This window comes from Ascidiella aspersa, chromosome 7 (assembly GCF_963924565.1).
Source record: "Ascidiella aspersa chromosome 7, kaAscAspe10.2, whole genome shotgun sequence".
NCBI lineage: Eukaryota > Metazoa > Chordata > Ascidiacea > Phlebobranchia > Ascidiidae > Ascidiella > Ascidiella aspersa.
The window spans coordinates 2,061,601-2,082,891 of NC_139453.1; the positions used below are offsets into that span (position 1 = coordinate 2,061,601).

Sequence of the window (21,291 nt, forward strand, 5' to 3'; positions counted from 1 at the left end):
TTAGCGAGCAGTAATTTGACCCACGTCTGGCCTATAGTAGGCTATAAATTTTCAGTAGGGCGTTTGTTTTTTGACTTGTCAAAAAAAGTCAAAATTTTATCAAAATTTCCACTTCAAGTCAAAATTTATTATTTGTTACGTCAAAAAATTTGCGCACTAACTTATAAGCCTATAAACTGAGAAATGTTTTTGCAGACCCCTTCAAACCCCCTTTAAAGCCCCAAGGTGTCTGCGGGCCCCAGTTTGACAACCCATGGTATAAACATTCAGTAAAAAGTGTAATCCCGCCAAATTGAACAGACAAGCCGGTTAAATAATGGCTTCCCGGACAACACGAGTTAAACAACGTGAGTAATCGAATGAATAATTGCGTAGCCGGCCGGCGTACAGTGATTACAGGTCCAGGAAGTTAACTTGCTGTGTTGCAGTTTATCTGCGCTTGTTTTAAAGCAATTTGATCAATTTAAGTTCGACGAAACTACTGTACGTTGACCTTAGAATGTGTATTGGCTCGGGTGTTAGTGATAGACCGGATTCGATTAGGTTTCAAAAGTTGCACTGAAAAGGGCGTTTTGCTGATTGTGCTGCACTGAATCACCTTGACCCTTGCAGGATAAATGTCGACCTTAATTCCTGATCAGCAAAAGTTTAAAATTAACACAGCTAGCAATTCAGGTCAGACACAATTAACAGATCTTAAAAGATATATATGTTTGTTAATTGTGGGTTAAATGTAGTGTTTCTTAATCGATGTGTCGCGAGTCAAAATTAAGTCGCTGTATATGATTTGGTTGGGTCGCCGACTTCAGTAGTTCACATTCAATGAATTTTAGGTCTAAGCAACATTTCTACAATATTTGAGAAAATTGCAAAATAAATACGAAAGCATGGCTTATATATTTTATATTCGAAATTAATAAGGCCATTTTCTTATGTTTTGTTTGCCTTAGGCTTTCAATAAGTTCAGTAAAGAGATTGGGTCGCCAAGCTTCGCTGATAATTTTATATACACAAAGGCTTAGAATTTCGCGGCGAAAAAAACTCAAGAAACACTGGTTTAGCGCGATTGTTTTAAGTTGCACATTTGTCAATATTTTTCATTTTTGGTGCTAAATTACCGCTAATACCAAGTTTTTGGCAAAGGCAAAATATTTTAAAGAGTATTCGTTGATACAATTATTTTAAAGAGTATTCGTTGATACAATTATTTTAAAGAGTATTCGTTGATACCGTCCAAATTTAGGCCAAAATAGAAGGTAACAGCTTATTTTCACCGTTCACCGTTACCACTATTTTCCTAAACCTTGTAAATGTAATTTGCCTTTGCGTTTCATGTTAGTTGGTCTCTAGCAATGGTAATGAATGACTAATTATGGGTTGGAAACTTCCTTAGCTTTATGCTATATCAGTTTCCTGTGACTATAACTCTGTGCCAGTATTTTAGCTTAGCCCCATATGCTCCCAGTTGAATATGCCACTAATTAGAATTTAAGGCCCGTTCACACTACAGCTGCACTGAGCGGAGCTGAGCTGCACTGGGCGTGAAATTATTTTCACTACAGCTGCAGTGGGCTGCGCTGGGCGTAAAAATCGCCCCAAAAATAACGTGTTTCTATAGCTGCACTGGGCTTGAGTTTAGCAAAGCGTGAAACGCTCAAAAGTGTAACTTTAAGCTAGCTGCAGCTGCTGCACGGGGCTTGAGTTTAGCAAAGCGTGAAACGCTCGCCACAATAGAATTTAAATGCAAATTACGGTTTGCTCAGCTCAGTGCAGCTGTAATGTAAACGGGCCTTTACTGTTTATTTTTATTGGAAAATCAAAAATGGTTTGAATTCTGACATTTCATACTTTAATTAAGGGTTATTCATACTTACTTGTTGCATTTAATCAACGTTTTTCGCTGGTAATTTTCGAATCTAAAGTATTTTTATTTTAAACTTGGTTTTGAAATAACATAGTCAATGGAATATGAATTTATTCCTATTCAGTTTTGTTTTGTTGCGTTATCTTATTGTACAGTTTTACAATGCAGCCCCTTTGTTAGGAAGGCCGTGACATTGTTGTAGATTTACAATGGGTGTTTTTTTAAAGGAGCATCGTACTGTAAGCTTTTCAAGGTAATGTTTTCGAAGGTGGGCATTATGCGAAAAGTTGTGTTTACACAAAGTGCCTTCGGGTATTCAGGAAATGACTTATCAAAGCTCGACTGTTCAATGATAGTAAGATATGTTGCAGTTAGTCATTTAGCACGGCAGTTTACCAGAGAGGTATTTGTATCCTGTTTAGTTTATTTTTGAAACACCATTGTTGTTTGTATTTTGTTTAAGATTTAGATTTTTTTTTAGAATCTAACCGAAATTTTTACTGGCATAAATCTTCAATTAAAAGTTTAATTTATCTTTTCTAAAAGTTTACAGTTTAAAAAGGGGTTTTGGGGGTACGTGGGCTAGTTTTAGGGGGTTATTGAAGGCCTGCTCGAGATCTTGGAGTTTGATCATCTCTAACAATTTGATGTAGCATTGGTCCACGCGAAACAAAAATAAATTCTTAGGGGATCCGCGTTAAAAAGGTTTAATATTGGAAAAACGCATCAGTAAAATCGAAAATCGGCACGAAAGTATAGTTCCGCAATCGTGACAAAATTTTCTAACAAAAATACACTGCAGCTGCCAGGCATTGTATCAATTGTAAAACTATTCTCCAAGCAAAATTCATGTTAAATGTACCGACGTTTCGATAACCTATACAGGAAATCTTCATCAGGGCAATGATATTTCGACTGGGCAAATAATCTGTATTTGCAATATTATGAAAGATTTTCTGTAGTTTATTAAAACGTCGGTACACTTCATAAAATATTTGCCGGAAGAACAATTTTACAACTGATTTTCAAACACCTCTGCATGTTTTCGGTACCTGGAGTTATATTAAGAAAAATCCAATATTTACGCTGTAAAAATTGGTTTTGCCCAACTTTTATTGAGAATTCTAACGTTGTATGGCGTTTTTAGCTGGTAACTGATTTGTGTTTTATAAATGATAAGTATGACTATGAGTAACCTGACAGTAGTGTAGAACGATTTTGTCGATTTTTTACCCGTGCATTAAAAAAAGTTTATAAAACCATTACTACGCTATTTTATTTAAAAAAGTATTTTGTTTTAGTTTGCAATAATTTTAGTCGTGATTCGAACATGTCAAGATGTAGTGACAAACAAAGTAATTAACCGAATCTTCAGTGGAAAGTACATTGCATTTCAATGTTTTTGTTACACTTGTTTAATTTACGACATCTAAACATTTTGCGTTATGGTCAGGGGCGGATCTAGGGTGTTTTGGAAGCAACCGAAATTTTCGAAAATGAAGTCTTAAAATTATGTCATACTGTTACGTCACAAAAATGCTATACTCGGGCGAACTCGGGCAGCTGGATTAGAGTCTAATCGCTCCAAGCGCGAAAAAATGCGCATAATCGATAAAAAATGGAAAAAAATATTCAATTTAGAAGTGAAGTGATTTAACGGAATTTACAGTCCAATTTCATTTTTCTGGAGTTTAAGAGTTCAAACAGCAAAAAAAAAAAAAAAAAAATTTTTTTTCCATTTTCTGGAGTTTAGGAGTTCAAACAGCAAAAAAAATGAACTTACAAAGTAAATGTTGGCAAAAATATAGTTTTAAAGGTCATAGCCTGGTTAATCAATAATTAAAACAAGAATTGTATACAGAACTCTAACCATTAGAGTTTACAATGTACATCGCTAATTGCCGGTGACTGTAAATCGCACACTTTCCCCGCCCCCAAAACGCCCAGCTGTTCTGTAGAAGATTTCAAGTCTGTCTGGAACAGCAGTTTCGTGTTGGCTACCGGCGTTTTATGAGCCAGCCAGAAGGAACTAACTGCGTGAAGGAACTAACAGTGATTCGACCGAATGCTTGCTTGCACGGAAGTTTGATTCACACAACTGGTATGCGTACAGTTAAAGATAGGCTACCTTTATAACTGCAGCTAGTGTGTAGGGCTAAGTGATACTTGGAAAAAATGGTTTTGAATGTTGTTAAGTTAAGTTGATCTGTGTTTGCAAACGTTTATGCTGCGGTTCTACTTTTTGTAACGTATTTTCTCATGACAATCAAGACGGTAGACTTTCAAACTTTTGTAGTTGTACAATAGGCAGACATTTTGATGGACATTAAGTCAGTTGTACATTTTGCAGATAAGTCAAAACCAGTCACGTTTTAAAATATGCACTAAGTTACTTTATTACAACTTCAGAAATTTGCAGTTTTGATGGGATAAGCTAATTTCTGAGCTAGGATAAGGTAATTGTGGAGCAGGAATAAACCTACATTGATAAAATAGCTGTCTGGACGGTATACTTAAAAGTAAAAACAAACTAGCGCCGTTGGCAAGTTTGCTAGCTATACAATAGCCATTAATTACAAGGTGATTACATGTAGACCAGGGTTAACTGGTGTAGGGGAACAACCCTTGGGGCTACATAGACTAGGTTTATGAAGTCCATTAAGGCCTAATTGTAGTCTTATTAATGTATAATTTGTAAATGGATTGAATTTAAAAATAGAAGACTTAATTGAAAAAGTCGTAATGTACCGTATTTAGACTTTATTTCAGTTTTACATCTGCACCCCGAAAACTCCAGGTTTCTTAAGTCTATTTGTTTTATGACGTTATTTTATGACGCTAAAACATTCTACGCCGGCCATGGTCCGCAAACCAAAAAAATCAGTTTCGCTTTGATGATGCAAAAACCCTGATGTATATGATTAGCATGCGGGTAAAATTTAAATTAATTTTTAAGTAAGTTTGTATTTACCTATAGCAAGCATTTCCAATATAACTTTATTTTAATAGGCCACATTCTGATCTGGAATTTATGTGGCCAGAAGTGCTAATAAAATTGCTGAATAGATAGTTTGGAAAGTTGTTAAGTTATCTCTGTGGTGGTCCGCGAATGTCAATATAAAATGTCAATATTGTGGACCTATATGTCGGTAGTTTTGAAGCACCTTTACAGCAGTAAGAACGGTAGACAAATGTGTGTAGTTCTAACTTGGCGGGCAACTTAAAATCATTCGATCACCTTGTGTAGTTTTAAGACAAAACACGTATTTTACAGTGGGCTATTATTTTTATTAGTCGCGGCAATAGCCGTTAACCATTCTGTGTAGTAATAAATTAATTGTAGACAATTTAATGGAATTAAATCAGATGTTTTAGTTGTAGACGAGTTTACATGCATTAGTGTTTATGTCTTGCAGTGGTTGTTAAACTTTTTTAACGCGATCCGCCAAAAAGTTATTTTGGTTGGCGCGTCAGTTTTAGACATGACGTCATAAATTGAAGTCGTATAAAATGAAGAATTAAAACCTGCTGTTTTTTGTTCAGCAATTTTAAAGGTAAAATAAAGTCTAAATAAATGCAAGAAGGTTGTAAAGAGTTTTTCATTTTAACTATTTTCTTTAAAATACCTTAATTTTTTAATTATACACTTAGATTTCAATTGGGGCTTTATGGTCCCATAAAATTAGTCTAGGACCTAGGTACCCCCAAGGGGTCCAGTTTAACAATCCATGAGCAACTGTGTGATTAAACACTTCTAAGACAAGAAAAAAGACTTTATTTTTCAAATATATTAACCTTCTTTTAAAAAACTAGGCCTAGGTTATAAAAACTAACAAAAAATCATGCCAGGGTGGTACGATATTGGATTAACAAACTGCTTTATGACGTCATACGCGAGTGTATAACTTCGAATGACAGAGATTTGATCTTTCAATTTTTAACGAAACAAGATTTTTAAGCCTTTTCGGAATTTCTCCAACGAAATAACACGAAGAAATAAAAGGTGGGTAATTATTTGTTGTTTTTAAGATATGTTTTATGTTCTATTCGGAGTTCTAAAATTCGCAAAAAAGGTTTTACAGGTTGGTTAACAGACAGAGATACAGTTATCACTGGCAATTCACACCCTAGTCAATTTTAAGCGACTAACTTAAAGATTGCATTAATGTTAATAACGATCCCGCCAAATTATCAATGTTGAAAACTTTCCTCGAAATTTCTCGTCCTATAGGCTTAGATCCGGTATTAGCAGCGCCTTTTATTAAATTGCGCGTATAGGCCGTTCTAGCTTAAGTGTTTGTCTAGCTATCCAGATCACGGTAAACTAAATTTGAGGTAACTTTTGAAGTAGCACACAGCTAGAATTTATTGGTGGTATGTCAATGCACAAACTTAACGGCTGAGTAGGCATGTGTTATGTGAGTGGTGGGTGGAATTATCGCAAAACTGTGGGACAGGTTGAGTAGTAGTTATAGAAAGCCTTGGTAAAACGAATAGAATTGTGTTAGTGTATCGTAAACTGTTATTGAGTAAATTAAGAGAGAATACATAAATGATTAAATATCCAGACACACAAAAAATTCTGTATTTTGTTAATACCAAAAAACAATAAATCATAAACCACAGACAGTAGCTGGCGGCCATACGTTGATACAAACTTCCGTTTTACCTAATGCTGAAATTTGACCTATGAGACAGGTCTTATATTAGACGGGTTTTTATGTTATAGGCCAGCCAGACATCAATCTGCCATTGCTGGTCATCAGATTGGCTGTTTTTTCACGCATCGCGCGAACTTCTATCTGTCTTTATTGTGTTTTGGTCCCTCTTAAGCTAATCTGGTAATATCAAATGCGCTACGTATATCATAGCATGTTGCGCCGCATTACTAACAAAATCCTTTTTTTTTAAATGCCTGTGTAAATGCCAATATGCGATTGTTTTTATTTGCCCAAGGCAATTTCGATTGAATTAAAAGTTTTGAGAAATTTAAACTTTATAAACGCATTTTTTCACGCTTTCGCGCGATTAGACTTTCCCTTCCATATTTTTATCCCTAAATATATTTAACTGGCAACCGTGAGAAAAATATAGACTGTCAATGCAGCTGTCAACAGCTAAAAGGTTGTGTACCCCTGACCTAAATATACAGTTCCCCGTAACTAGTATGCCGCGAGACCATGCCAGGTGTGCCGCGACGTTCCTGGAGGTGTGTTACTTGCGTTTTAAGGGGACTTTTTAATAATCAGTAGAAATAACACGATATAGGAATTTTGATCCTACGCAATAATCCAGCTGTAACTTTATCTTTTTATTAATATGTAGGGCATCTACATGTATATTGCCGACTTCTATGTTAGCTTGTTTAGTTTATGAAGAGAGTATACAGAGCATATAAGCAGACACCAGAAAAAGGCGATAATTAGGATACAATTTCAAAGTAGTTTTTTTAACAAATCAACTATACCGGTACCAGGAGTATTAATATACAGCGTTTTTTCAAAATTTTCACCAAAAGTGGAAATGGAGATAATTATCCACGCGCATATTTTATGTATTATTAGCTTTTGTGGTAGTAAGTCAATTCTGGCTGCTGTTTTAAAAATTTTTTTTTCGTATATGACATTAAAAGCCCTCAATGTTCTCTAATCCGCTATTGCAAGGGCTGTAATTTCCAGGGGGACATTTGTCGGTTTAAGACAAGCGGTATAATCCTAAAACAGCAAAATCAGAACATAAAGTTATTCATTGTGTCAAATGTTCGGTGCCTTTCGTTATAAATTAATTATTTTCCCTGACCGCCCTTGGATATTTGCTGATGTCTTCTGTTGACGATCGAAATACATTTCGTAGTTGTGCCGCCAAATTGTTTCAGCTCTGTTGATTTGCCGCAAGTGAAAAAAGGTTGCGAAGCACTGCCTGCCTTAATACCCAAACACATTAACCCAGGCGTGGCAATGCTACAAAAGGAGCAGCTTATAATAGCTATTTAATTAATGACCGTTGCTAGCATATTAGAGGCCAAGGTTCACACTATACAGGGATGTCCGTTAATATAGGATTCGAACTGGTACCCAATGTCAAGTGGTAGTATCGGTAATAAAATTAATATGGGTTAATATTATTTTTATTTTGTGGGTATTTTCTTTATTTTGTGTTTTCTTAGATATTTTAGCTATGATTCGTGGCCGAATACCGCATTTTCTATCTTAATTTATAAAAAATAGTAGATTATCAACTGACGGTATTAAACTTGCTTAACTCTAAATCGTATTTTGGCCAAATGTCCTAAAAAACTTCCTTGAACGTTTAACTTAAACTATGTTTTAGGTTGAGCGTAGTTATAAAGTCAATAATATCGGTATCAGATCAAAATTGTCAAGTACAGTATATATCTGACATCCCTAATTCACAATATAACAGTTGTTCTTAGCCTTGGGTTCGTAAGAAAATTTCCAGTTTTTTTCAATTACTATTGTCATTTTTTATCTGTTTCTGTTATACACTTTGCGTTTACATTTTTATTGAGTTGATGCTTAACAATATTTAATCCCTTTTTGGTGTCCTTTTACTGGGGTTAATTTGTTGCAAAACTCCATAATTACGGGAAAAGGTTGAAAGGCAATGAATGCGCTATGAATGTATCTATTATTTCTGGTCATATTTGAAACGCATTTACGCAACGGAAATAATTGGGTACCACTATGAACCAGGTTTAGGAACCAAAACTTTGGGTTTAAGAAGCAAAAACAACAGAAAAACTAAACCAACGGTGTAGCCAACTTAGATCACCCGAAACAATCGTGTACGCCCAACGATAACAATAAATTCTTTAACAAAAAGCGCAAGACAATATGACAGTAATCACAAGGATTAAGTTTCACGCGTCACGTAACAACAAAACGTACAAGAGAAAGCATTTCTAATAGACACGAATCCTCAGTTTGCTGTATTTTCTTAATTTGCTTCGTGTTGCTTAAGTTTTTCTTACACAGTACAGATTGCGTTTTAATAGTTTCGACCAAAATACGCCAGTTCGGTACAACAGTACTAGGCTACGTTCGGCGAAGTACATTTTAAATAGGTACTTTCCAAATGTACTATTTGACATGGTTAAATTTCGCAGAAGGGGCGAAACAATGAGTGTGTTACTTTAAAAGGGTTTAAAAACTAGTTGGTACGATCCACATGGTCTCCTAATTGTGCTGTATTCAGGTAAAATAACTACCAAGAGTTACTTTGTTGCATAAACATACTTTAAATACCTCAAAACTTTGTTTTCGTTCACCATACTTCGTTATTTTATCCGTTTTCCAGATTGATGTTAGTTATTTAAAGACTTGGTTGCATTGCCAGGCAAACCATTTTAATTATAATGCCTTAACTTATACCCAGGCGATTTTGATCTGACATATGTACTTTTTTAACTTTATTTTACTCTGTACATCCTCTCTCCGTTTTATGAAAATGTCAAATTAAAACTTGACTTGATTTTTTAATTCAGAGCATAGCGTGGTTTCTCTAAAGGGGAAGTACCCTGATGGGCGCCGACCTGCTCAAAAAAATGTCAGCCATCGTCAACGATGACGTCATCAACGAAGAAGTACCTGTAAGTAGTGACGTCACACATATGTATCTGTATAAACGAAAATAAGCATCCGGAAAAATGGCCTTTGAAATGTTTTCAGCGAATTTTAAAAGTAAAGAAACAGTTCTTCCCAATCAGTAGATATTTAGTAACTTCAAAAAGTCGCCAAAAATTGTTCTAATTAAATAAAAAGTCGCCCCTTGATGCTTTTTGTTTAAAATCGTTTTACAGTTAGTCAACTTTATGATACAATTCTAATGCAATAGGAATATTACAGCTCATTATAAGTAGCCTAGGTAGCTATTTTTGTATAGGCTTCCTACTAGGCTAGGTCTAACTAAAAGTCTAGTCATTATGCTCCGAAAATAAAATACACATGGCCTTTAAACACAACTTAATAAGATTGAACATAACTTAATTAATAAATAGATTGAAAGCTCTGGTATATATATATTACACCCTTTTTTCTTCACCAAAGTTTGTGCGTATGGAATTTTTTCGAACGTCTTATTTCAACTTCCTCTAACAAAAAATATTTGCTTTATTCAAGGAGTACCCGAGCAATGCGGAGTTCTTCGCGGGCAAGACGATCGCAATAACTGGAGGAACCGGATTCCTCGGACAAGGGATCATTGAGAAGCTGCTCCGATGTTGTCCGGATGTCAAGAAGATCATCCTCCTCATCAGGAACAAGAGGAATCAAACTCCCAAGCAGAGATTGGAAGCGCTCGTCAATTTACCGGTGTGTGATCATCAAACCTTTATTTGCAGAAGGGAACAAATCTGGTAGAATTTTGCGAACGTTTAAAATAGATCTTAAGAAAATGGTTGGAGGACTGGAGGCTGTAGTTATACGTAGAATAAATATCAAAGCCCGGCCAAGGGTATTTGTGAAAGTTGTGAATAAATGTTTATTCGTTTTCAATATCACGGCGATGTACTTATGTACGTGCTTTGTGATTTTAAAGTAAATTCAGATTCATTCAAAACGTACACAAAGTCTCGAAAAAAAGCCTAATGCCCCAAGGTTGTAGTTAGACGAAGATTGAATATAAAAGCTCATATAAACGTAGGAAGCATTTTGTAAACGTTTTGAATAAATCTAAAGACAATACCTGGAGGTTGTAGTTAGAAATGAGTCGCATTTTAATAAAAAATATATATATACATTATTTGTCGACCAGTGCGACTATAGCAGCTTAACCAGTTAGAAAGGCTTCAAGAAAACAAAGATGTCAACGTTGTTTTGTTTTGTTTTAGGCCTTCAGCGTTCTCCATCAATCGCAGCCCGATTTTGCCGCCAAATTATCGTTCATCCCCTGTGACCTTGAAGCGGTTGACCTTGGGCTTAGCGATGAATCGGTTGAAGTACTTCACAACGAAGTCGAGATATTCTTCCATTGCGCCGCAACCGTAAAGTTTAACGAACACTTGAGGTTTGTTGCCATTAGACCAGAGGTTCCCAACCTGGAGGCTGCGAAGGGTTGTTTGGGCCGTGTAGCATACCAATTTTAAAATGTGTTTTTTATTTATTCTAGTTTATTTATCATTCACAATAATTGGGGGGTCGCGCAAGTTATCGAAAACTTAAAAGGGGTCGCGAGAACAAAAAGGTTGGGAACCACTGAATTAGCCGCTTTATAGTTCTTTTACGATATAAAGTTCTAAAATAATGTTTAACTTGTGGAGTGAACATCTAAGCAACGTAAATAAAGCTACCCACTTTTGTATGGGCTTTGATATTTATTCTTTACTACTAACTACAACATCCAGCTACTATCGTAAGATTCATTCGAACATTCACAAAATGCTACCTACTTTTGTATGGGCTTTGTATGTATATATACTATAGGTTATCGAAACGTCGGTACATTTAATAAGAAATATTGCCGGAAGAACAAACTTTACAATTGATTCATTCGAAACATTCGTAAAATGATAATTACTTCTGTGTGGGCTTTAATTTTTTCTATATCTAACTACAACCTCCAGCCTTTATCTTTAGATTTAATTTTAAAACCCTGGGGGTATGTGGAATAGTTTAACGGGGTCCATGAAGGCTCACTGAAATATTAGTGTATTATACGATAAATGGAATGATTTTTTATGAGAAAATATATTGATATAAAAACGCTTTGGCGCTTTGACTGTTTTTAGTATAAATTTCACATTTTTAGACCGAAAAAAGCAAGTTCCTTAAGTTTACTTGTTTAATGACGTCATCTCTAAAAATTCATGGCGACCCTGGTCCACGCAAACTAAAATATTTTGGCATCTGCATTAACTCCCTGAACTAGTTATACGTGTAGCACAGATCGAGAACCACTATCTTATGTTATTTTTACGTTGGTTCAATAAACTTTAGACACTTATGTGTTTTATCGCCGCATGTTTCGCAGAACTTCTTTCATGGTGAACGTTTTGTGTCTACGTAAACTACTCAGGGTTGCTACTGGGATGAAGAGACTACAAGCGTTCATACACACGTCCACAGGTTGGTCAATGGGTTAAAATGTTGGTCAAAGGGGTAAAATGTGGGTTAAAGGGTTAAGATGTGGGTAATAAGAGTTAAAGGACTAACATGTTGGTTAATAAGGGGGTTAACAAGTGGGTAAACTTGGGGGTTACCATCTAGGTAGAATTAAGGGGGCTAACATGTTGGTGAAAAGGGGTTAACACGTGGATAGAATAGGGTAGTAAGGGGGTAAAGAAATTATATGGTAAAAAAGTTTGTTGAAATGCTCTAAATAAAATTCAAATTAAACAATAAAAAGACGGATTTAAAACTTTACGAATTTCTTTACAAACTTAAATTTAGAACACTACGTTTTCGCTAAAATGTGAATAAACTAAATAGGTTAACACGTGGGTAAATCATAGGGTAGTAAGGTAAAAGATTAACAGGTAAAAAAAATAATTGTTGAAATGTTGTTGAAAAAGATACAAATGAAACAACTAAAAGTCGAATTTAAAAACTTTACAAATATTTGTAAAAAGTTATATTTAAAACACATTTTTATTCCGCTTTAAAAATATAATTAAAAACACAATAAATTTTCGCTAAAAATCAGCGTTGCTTTAAAAAGTGCCATAGAAAAAAGTGCCTATAGGTCATTTTTTTGCACATGCGCATGCGAAATAACCTAACTATAGATACTTTGGTTATTAGCATGACAATAATTTTGCCTTTCAAGACTTCTTAAATGCAGGCTGACCACTTAATATAAAAGTTAAAACCGTCAATAACCCAATGTGAAGTAAAAACCGTCCTAATAACTGTAAAATGCTAACTTTGACAGTTGCAAATGCCAATAGCACTTAACATAACAATTAAAAGCGCCGCAAAATGCGAATTTAAACAGAGCTAAAATGTCATTCTCGCAATCCTTGCGATCCGAACATGAACATATACTATCCCGCTTTTTTGAGCAGCTTTCGTCCACTGCAACCAGCGTGCCACCGACGAAAAGTTTTACGATGTTGGAATCGATTACCTCGACCTCGAGGGCTCCCTCCGGTGGATGGACGATGACCTTATCGCAAAGGTCACGCCAGAAATTGTCGGCAAAAGGTAAGGTGCAAGTCGGGTTCCTTAAAAGGCTTAGGAGATTTTCGATAAGTCTTTGATAAACTATTCCTGGTTTATTCTTTGCACACCGAAAGCCATCGCAAATTAACCAAATGAGTCGATCAATAAAAAACAAAAGAAAAAAACAAGTTTTTTTAACCTACCTTGTTGCATTGAATTGATCGACAGATTCGGTTATTTCTGCTTTCAGTGTACTAATTGATACGTAAGCCGTTATCGTTGGTCAAAAAGCAGCTTCATAAGGTCTAGATCTCAGTTGTTAACACACATATGTGTGTACATATGTTTCATTGAACAAATGATATGGTACTGTGGATCCCCTTCAATGAGGTTGCTTGTACTAACAGATTGAGCAAGCATTGGCGTATGGTTGTTTCTCGACTCGTTCCCTTCTGAGCCTGCATAGCTCAGTTGGTAGAGCGACGGTTCCGGTATGACAGAGGTCGTGAGTTCGAACCTCACTGCAGGCTTGTTGTTTTCTAGCCTGGCCTGCTTGCATCATTGATCGACTGTTAGTCTGTTGAAGGCCTCCAGTGTAATATAGTTATAGGTTTAAAAGGGTACAACTGTACATAAACATTGATTTCGTTTCAGACCGAACACTTACACGCTGACGAAGGCGCTTGCTGAGGACGTCGTTGCAAGAGAAGGATCTCATCTTCCAATCTGCATCGTCAGGCCCAGCATGATAATACCAGCTTACAAAGAACCTTTGCCGGTATGTTGGCAGTTGAAAGGCTTTTAAAAGCTGTTTTGGGAATATTGACAATACAAGAAACTTGAAAGTAACACGTGGGATTTAAATAGGTGTGCCCTGTGTTATCCATTTTTGTAAACTTGTTGTTTCTCTAAGTAAGGTTACAAAGAAACTGTCACAATTAAAGGCCCTTACTTAGATTTAAAAAAATAACTAGTCTAAAGGCACATTCAATATGTTTCATTGTCGTTATGCGAGAAGAGGTTTAAAAATTTACTTGCTTCTTCGGCATTTATCCCAAATGTAGCATAATGCCCGGAGGTTGTAGTTTACAAAAGTATTACTAGTATTTCGACCGTTTGTATAAATCTTCAGACAATGACTCGATGTTGTATTTAGACATCGAATAAATATCAAAGCCTATACAGAAGTAGGTGTTGAATAAAGATTTATTCGAATCGTTCAAATGCCACCTACTTCTGTATGGGCTTTGATATTCATTCCACGTCTGACTACAAACTCCAGTTAATATATTAAGATTAATTCGATTGGCTCAACATGCTACCTACTTTTGTTTTGGCTTTGATATTCTAACTTTATCCCAAACGGTTTGGTAAAAAAATCGGCGAAAGGCTGGATATCGTTTATGTCTAATTTTTTGGGAGCATTATTTATAAAACTTCGCCAGCATATCACGCTAAAATAACGAACTGCAGCCAATTTTACAAGCGACCGATTTTCGCCGACACTACAATACATCACGCGCTTTTGGACGCCCGATCCCTGTTGTTACGTCACAATGACAAGGACATCCCGGTACTATTCAACCCCTTTATAACAAATGAGATTTCGCAATCGACCGGGGTTTGGTGATAGCGCTAATGACGTCATTTATCCACAACTTACCAGAGAAAAATATTTTCGCCTTTTTCCATAAGGCAAGATAGGGCACTCGCAGTAAACCACTTGATAAACTTCAAGGTATCAGTGCGCTTCAGCGGTAAGAATATCGAAGGCCGGAATGGAGTAGGTCTCATTTTGTGAACGTTTCGAATAAATATTATTTATTTTAACATATAAAATGCTACCTACTTCTGTATGGGCTTTGATATTGATTCTACATCTAAGTACAACATCAAGATATTATGATCCAAATTAAGCTTTTCATTTTTGTAGCTGAAAAACTACGAACAAAATTACCTGAAAAATTACGATGTTTCAGCAATTTACCCTCTTAAAGTTTAAACAATGTTTTAATAAATCTTATCCTTTCTTTACCCAGGGTTGGTGTACCAACGTATACGGACCCACAGCTTTCGTGGTTGCTTTCGGCAAAGGATTCCTCCGCTCTCTGTTCGCCGACCCCAGTATAGTAGCTGACCTTGTACCTGTGGACCTTGTGGTTAACGGGAGTATAGCTGCTGCCATGAAAACTGCTTGCGATAACAACAACGATAATGGAACAAGGTTGGCTGTTGTAGATGATGCGCACAGGTGGACAGATCTCATTGAGAGACATAATGGAGGTACATATAAACCATTGCTACTAGACTAGGTGAAATGTTAAATAAAATTACTCCTCTCGTAATTGATTTTTCTTCTTCAACTTTTTAAAGATGGTGAGTTCGAACCTCACTGCAGGCTTGTTGTTTTCCTAGCCTGGCCTTGCTTGCATCATTGATTGACAGATTCAGTGAGTCTGCGATGGCTTCAATCATACGATTTTGAACATGACATTAAAATCAACAATAATACTAAAAACAAAGAATTGTTTCATGGCCGGCACATGATTATCTTTCGAATTTTTTCAACGGCCTCTTATAAAATATAGCCTACTTGTGTAACTATAGCAGAGAATTAGAATTTAGATACTGAGATAAAATAATTGCTGCTCTCAAAACTTCTTGGCGCTCACCAAATGTGAACCTTAAAAAACACGTCTCATTGCAAATGTAACTATTTTTGTAAAGTTTTAAAGCTCATATACGTAGATACACCTTTGGAGCATAATGGCTGGGGATTGTAGTAAGTCCTAGAAGGAACATTAAAGCCCATACAGAAGTAGGTAGCATTTTGAACTGTTCGAATAAATCTTAAGATAATGGCTGGAGGTTGTTGTTTGACGTAGAATGAATACCAAAGCCCGTACAGAAGTAGGTAGCATTTTAAATGTTTCGAAACCTTTATTTACGTGTTTATTTTCACACAGATTGCGGTTGCCCTCATTCACAAACGTCACAGGAACGCGTTGGGGAGATCCCCATCTATGCGATTACCACCGGCGAAAAAAATCCGCTTCACATTCACAAGCTCAGTAAGTGACGTAACAAGCTAAGTAGGTGACGTAACAATACTGTAAGTGACGTAATATTAGTTCGAATGAAGGAAAAACATTAAACCATTCTTGCCTTTGATAAAAAGGTTTCTAAAATACTTAAAAAAATGTTTTCTAAAAATACGTATTTTATTCATTTAAGACGTGGTAAGAATATCAAAGCCCATACGGAAGTAGGAATCATTTTGAACATTTGGAATAACTCTTTTAAAATAATACCTACTTCTGTACGGGCTTTGATACTCTTGGTCTAACTACAACCTCCATCCATTATCCACAATTAACTTAACTTTAACAAATAAAATAATCTATTTTTTGCAAATGATTGAACATTGCTTAAACCTAATGCTCAAATTGAGAATATCTGCAATCTGCATATTATCCTTACTTCTTGCAGTTAGTGTTGGGGTTCCAATGTGTGAAGCTTGGCCGTTAGATCCCATCAGGTGTCAGTTTATGCACGTCACTCAAAACAGGTAAGTTAACTCGTAATTTAAATTCACAGCTTTCCAGTTTTATAATGACTTGACTTAAGTGTTTTGGGCAAAATGACTATAGACTAAAGTATTTTGGGCATCCAATGAAAGATACACCCACATATGTGTTTAATAAGTATAAGCTTCTAATCGTTTTAACTCTTATTTTATGACAAACTTAATCTATTCCTTAAAATGAAATGATTGCACGTAATACTTAAGTAATTAACTTATTTTTAGATTCGTTTACCAGCTCAACGTATTCTTACGTCAGACGCTGCCCGCCTTTTGCTATGACGTATATCTGTCACTTAGCAACCGGAGAACTGTGTGAGTAAATGGCTAACTAATATAGCAGGGAACTCATTATACTGCAACAGGCTTGTATTTTTGCTGTACGTCTCCGCTTGGACCGTTATGATAAGGAAAGTTTGTAGTGTTTTAATAGCCCACGTTAATAAAGATAAAGTTACCTAACGTTAGTAATAACGATCCGAACTAATAACGGTTAAGAAATCATTTCTAGTATTGGTGTAAATCATATCATAAACTTAACAAAACCATAAATAAATAACTCTGCAGTTTTGGATAAAACTGTACCTCCATGACATCACAAGGCATTTTTTACCATTTTGTGACGTCACAAACGAAACATTTAAACGATGCTGGCAAAATGCCTTAACGCAAATATTTCAGCAATGCGTCATGCGTACAAAAACATTTCGTGATGATTTGGTATGAATAAATTCAAAAACATACGATTAAATCACTTCCTTTTGACCTCTGTTTGTTAATGGCAGTCTTAAAAATTTGTGTTTTTAATGATAATCGCAGACCTTGTTTAAAAAGGCTGTTCAAATGTCAAAGTGCCATTTTCTACGAATCGCTTCTAATTAATAAAGTTTTTTCGGTGCTCTTTGAAGTTTGCACGTATATGAAGCAACACAGAAACTACAAAATAAAAAAGTACGGTATCCAAAATATATCATTTCAGCATTACAGACTCTAGGGGTACACCAGGTCAATTGTTGGCGTATAGAATCCTACCACACTTTTTCCGGGGTTTATATTGCTAACAATATTTAGGTTAGGGTGCGAGTTGGCGCTTGGGTTTGGGTAGGTCAAATTATATTTATTCTCCCATACTTATTTCGACCCTCTTTGAAAATATATTTGGCGTTCCTTTTTATTTTGCAATTTTTTGTGGTGCTTTCTGTGTGAAAAAAATCAAAGGGCGATATTTACACGGTACTAATGATGCCATGGGAAGAACATCATGACAAAACCATGGTTTCCACCCAACGTGGTTGCTGTTAACTTGAATGGTATTTTTATGCCAGGATGCTTCGAATGAACGAAAAGCTGCTGACTGGAATGAAGGTTATGGAGTTTTTCTTCACCAAAGACTTCAATTTTGGAACCAGTAACGCTGAGAAACTACAGAAATGCCTGACGCAAGCAGATAGAAAGGTGTGTATCGAAAGCTAAATCCCTGCTCATAAAGACAAGGCTCACTACAGCTTTTGTTGCATAGTTATTTGTAATTTATTCGTTTGACGATAGTTAAGTTAATAAAGTTCGACAAAAAAATTATAACCAGCCCCTATGAAAAAAGTTTGGTGAGCCCAGATCTAGCCCTTCTGAAGTTAATCTTGTCCCACTGTTCCAACTTAAGATTCCGACTCCGGCCAAAATAATTAACTGGACTTCCGAGTCCGGCTGTGACTCTACATTTGCGTTTCAGCTATATACGTCACTAAAATAACGTGGATATGCAATCCACTCATCATTATAATTTCATCCGCCCCAAACATGGTTGGACAATATTCCACTATTTGCTATTCCACTTTACAACCTACAGTTTGCTGCCTTGGGACTGCTGACTAAAATAGACTCGGTTAGTCTAGCGTGGTTTTACTTGAACCCTGAGTCCGACTCCCGACTTCGCAGCCCTGGCTTCAACACACATATCATGGCAACAACATGAACCTTTGAACGGCTTTTATCAAATTGGTTAAACATAATTTAATACTTACTACTCAGCATACGGTATTCACATTAACCTCAATAATAATAGATACTGCCGTTCATAATAGACACTGCCCGTTATCTGTTCAGTGTTCAGTGTCACTCTGTGTTTATTCCGCCTCTCACAAATGCAAACACACCAAAGTTCACAAGTATCAAGTAGAATGTCCGATAAAATAATATTGGATCGGAGCCGATACCCGATGCCAAGTGGTAGTATCGCTGATCGGCTTAAGTATCAAGTTATTAAACACTTGTGTTTAACCCACAGTCGTACAACTTCGACGCAAAGGCTTTAGACTGGGAAGAACAAATGAAGAGTTACGTTATGGGAGCTCGTCAGTTCCTTGTGAAGGAGTCAATGGATGGATATCCTCAAGCCAGGAGAAGAATGAAAACGTAACTTGCTTTGAAATTACTTCTTTTTAGAAAATGAGAATTTTATGTCACAAGTGGTAGTATTACCGATCCGATACTTAACTAATATAGGATTTTAACATAACTTGTGATAACGCATTTCTGCCTTTAGAGGTGAGCTAGTGACAAAAGTAGGCTATCAACTATAGAGTAGATGTACCGTAACTAGACTTCTTTATGATAAAGCAAATTTTGTGCCCAAAAAAATGTAAAAATTACCCCCGAACGTTTTAATTTCATCTAAATGCTTGTTTGGGCATAGTAATGACGTCATTTTGTGTCACTGAATGTAAAATTGGAAATCACCTTTTTAACCTTTGCAAGATAAATTTTGACCTTAATTCCTGATCAGTAACAGCAGAGAAAAGCTAGCAATTCAGGCCAGACACTATTTAAAGATATATTATACATATATTTCGCCAGCATATAGCCAAACGATTTGGACTATTGTTTTCATTCGCTATTATCAAAAAAACTGGCAAAACAATCATTTTGAATTAGACACAAAATGGCCGCCGTTTTACCCAATCCTCTAACCAACAGGTTAAAGCTGCTGAACCTATGCATGGACGTTCTTGGTCTGATGTTGTTTCTCGGCTTCACCGGAATCGCAGCCTTCATCTGGAAAATGATCGCTCCAGTTCGTTCGCTCTTCGCGATCCAATGGTGACGTCATACACGCAGTAGTGTGACGTCATAGTTTACTCTTTCCTTTTATTTATACCAATACAAGGCATAGGTCAGGTGCGGGGAGGTTTAGTGCAATGCTCTTGTCGTTTCACGGATTCATATATGACATGTGTTTAAAGCAGGCCTGAAATAGACAATTTAAAAAAAAATACGTTTGTACGTCCAACAATATTGTTTTGAGTTAATCTGTTAAACTTAACAGAAAATTACCTGAAATGTTTTTCGTGTAGAACCCTTGCTTAAACTTTTTTGTTGACTATAGCCTTTCGAACTTTTACCTCAAAAACACAAGTTTTAAAGTAATGGTTTTCAGGGAATAAAAAGTAATATAAATTATACGCATTTTGTCCTAAAATAAAACCTCCAAAAACGACCTTCCGAAATGTTCCATCCGAAAATCTATATTAGAAATAATTTTATTTATTTTACAGAGTTATTATATTTACCTTGATTGTTTGTGCATTTATGCATCGGACAATTTTTAACAACATTTTAATCTATTTTATTTGCACCCGTATCTTATAAGCATGTCTCAAAACCAACAACAAAGCTTTGCACGGTTTTACTTTTATCTGGTTGTGTTGGTTATACTTTAAGCACACAATTTGTTAAACTACGTTTTTTTCCTTGAACCAGTGTTTCTCAACCTGTTTTCGTGGTGGCCCGAATACTAAGTGCAGATATAACACGTTTTTTTGTTTATATCTGGTTGAGTTGGTCATACTTTAAAAATATGTTTGACATCGTGCTTCTTTCAACTGTCGGCACATTTTTTTTGGCCTTAGACCGGCGAAGCTTTGGCGGCCCTATTCTATTCGCTGAACTTTTTGGTTTTAAATACAACCTAAGTCAAAAGCATAAATAAAATTTGAATTTAATCAATATAAGCCATGTCGTATTTCTCGAACAGTTTTCCCAAATTTTGCAGAAATATTTCTCTGGATAAATCTGAATCAATCTAAGCATGTGAACTATTGAAGTCGGTGACCCAATCAAATCAACGGCCACCTAATTATGGGTCGCGGCCCATTGGTTGAGAAATACTGGCTTTGGCCAATTTGTTGGATTCTTGATAAGTTGGTCGTTCGTTACTGTGAATGTTACTTTGTCGTGCTCATAGGAAATTGTTTTTTTCTGTAGTGTTAAATGCAAAGGTCGGTTAAAACAGTTGATCCCAAATATTTTAAAGATTTCTGAGTCAATTCCTGAAGAATCTTAATCATTGACAAACACTAGTTACGTTTGCTTAGAACCCTAACAACATCTTAACAGGGTAATTTTAAATGGTATAGATTTTTCATGGAACTTTTGTTGGCTTCGTTTTCTTTGTTAACTACAGTTTGTTCGTTGTTATGCAAGACTGCGACATGGCATCTGCGTCAAAATACATCTAAATTTATTTTTCTTTGGGACTTTACGTGTTTGTTGCGATAAATTATTTCTTGTCAGTTGAAGTTTTAGCAATTAACTGATTTGAACATTTTGTAGCAGGGAGTCGAACCGTTTGACTTTTCCGGTTCAGGTTCAAAGATTTTTTTCGGAAGGTTCAGTTCCGGTTTCGGTTCGGAGCAATTTAAAAGTTCCGGTTCAGCTCCGGTTCGACCATT

At 35.9% G+C, this 21,291-nt stretch overlaps 1 protein-coding gene and 1 non-coding gene across 2 annotated transcripts; both read left to right on the plus strand.

Annotated features, from left to right (window-relative positions):
• Nucleotides 1-5,688: 5,688 nt before the first annotated feature.
• On the plus strand, nt 5,689-20,989 carry LOC146137239 (fatty acyl-CoA reductase 1-like). Its single transcript, XM_083394850.1, has 14 exons — nt 5,689-5,867; nt 9,369-9,473; nt 10,003-10,194; nt 10,713-10,888; nt 11,852-11,946; nt 12,885-13,023; nt 13,636-13,759; nt 15,021-15,264; nt 15,948-16,052; nt 16,471-16,549; nt 16,790-16,879; nt 17,890-18,019; nt 18,849-18,976; nt 19,538-20,989. Exons 2-14 carry the CDS (start codon nt 9,405-9,407, stop codon nt 19,662-19,664), a joined length of 1,698 nt encoding a protein of 565 aa, XP_083250976.1. The 5' UTR covers nt 5,689-5,867; nt 9,369-9,404; the 3' UTR covers nt 19,665-20,989.
• On the plus strand, nt 13,438-13,511 carry Trnat-ggu (transfer RNA threonine (anticodon GGU)). Its single transcript is given in 2 exon segments — nt 13,438-13,475; nt 13,479-13,511. It is a non-coding gene; the product is annotated as a tRNA-Thr (tRNA).
• Nucleotides 20,990-21,291: the final 302 nt, after the last annotated feature.

Bases quoted from the DNA above. Each gene is read 5' to 3' on its own strand.
- LOC146137239 (XM_083394850.1), top strand. From the start codon at position 9,405: ATGGGCGCCGACCTGCTCAAAAAAATGTCAGCCATCGTCAACGATGAC. The intron at 13,760-15,020 runs GTATGTTGGCAG...TTCTTTACCCAG, and splicing joins CTTACAAAGAACCTTTGCCG to GGTTGGTGTACCAACGTATA. The intron at 16,880-17,889 runs GTGAGTAAATGG...TTTTTATGCCAG, and splicing joins CTTAGCAACCGGAGAACTGT to GATGCTTCGAATGAACGAAA.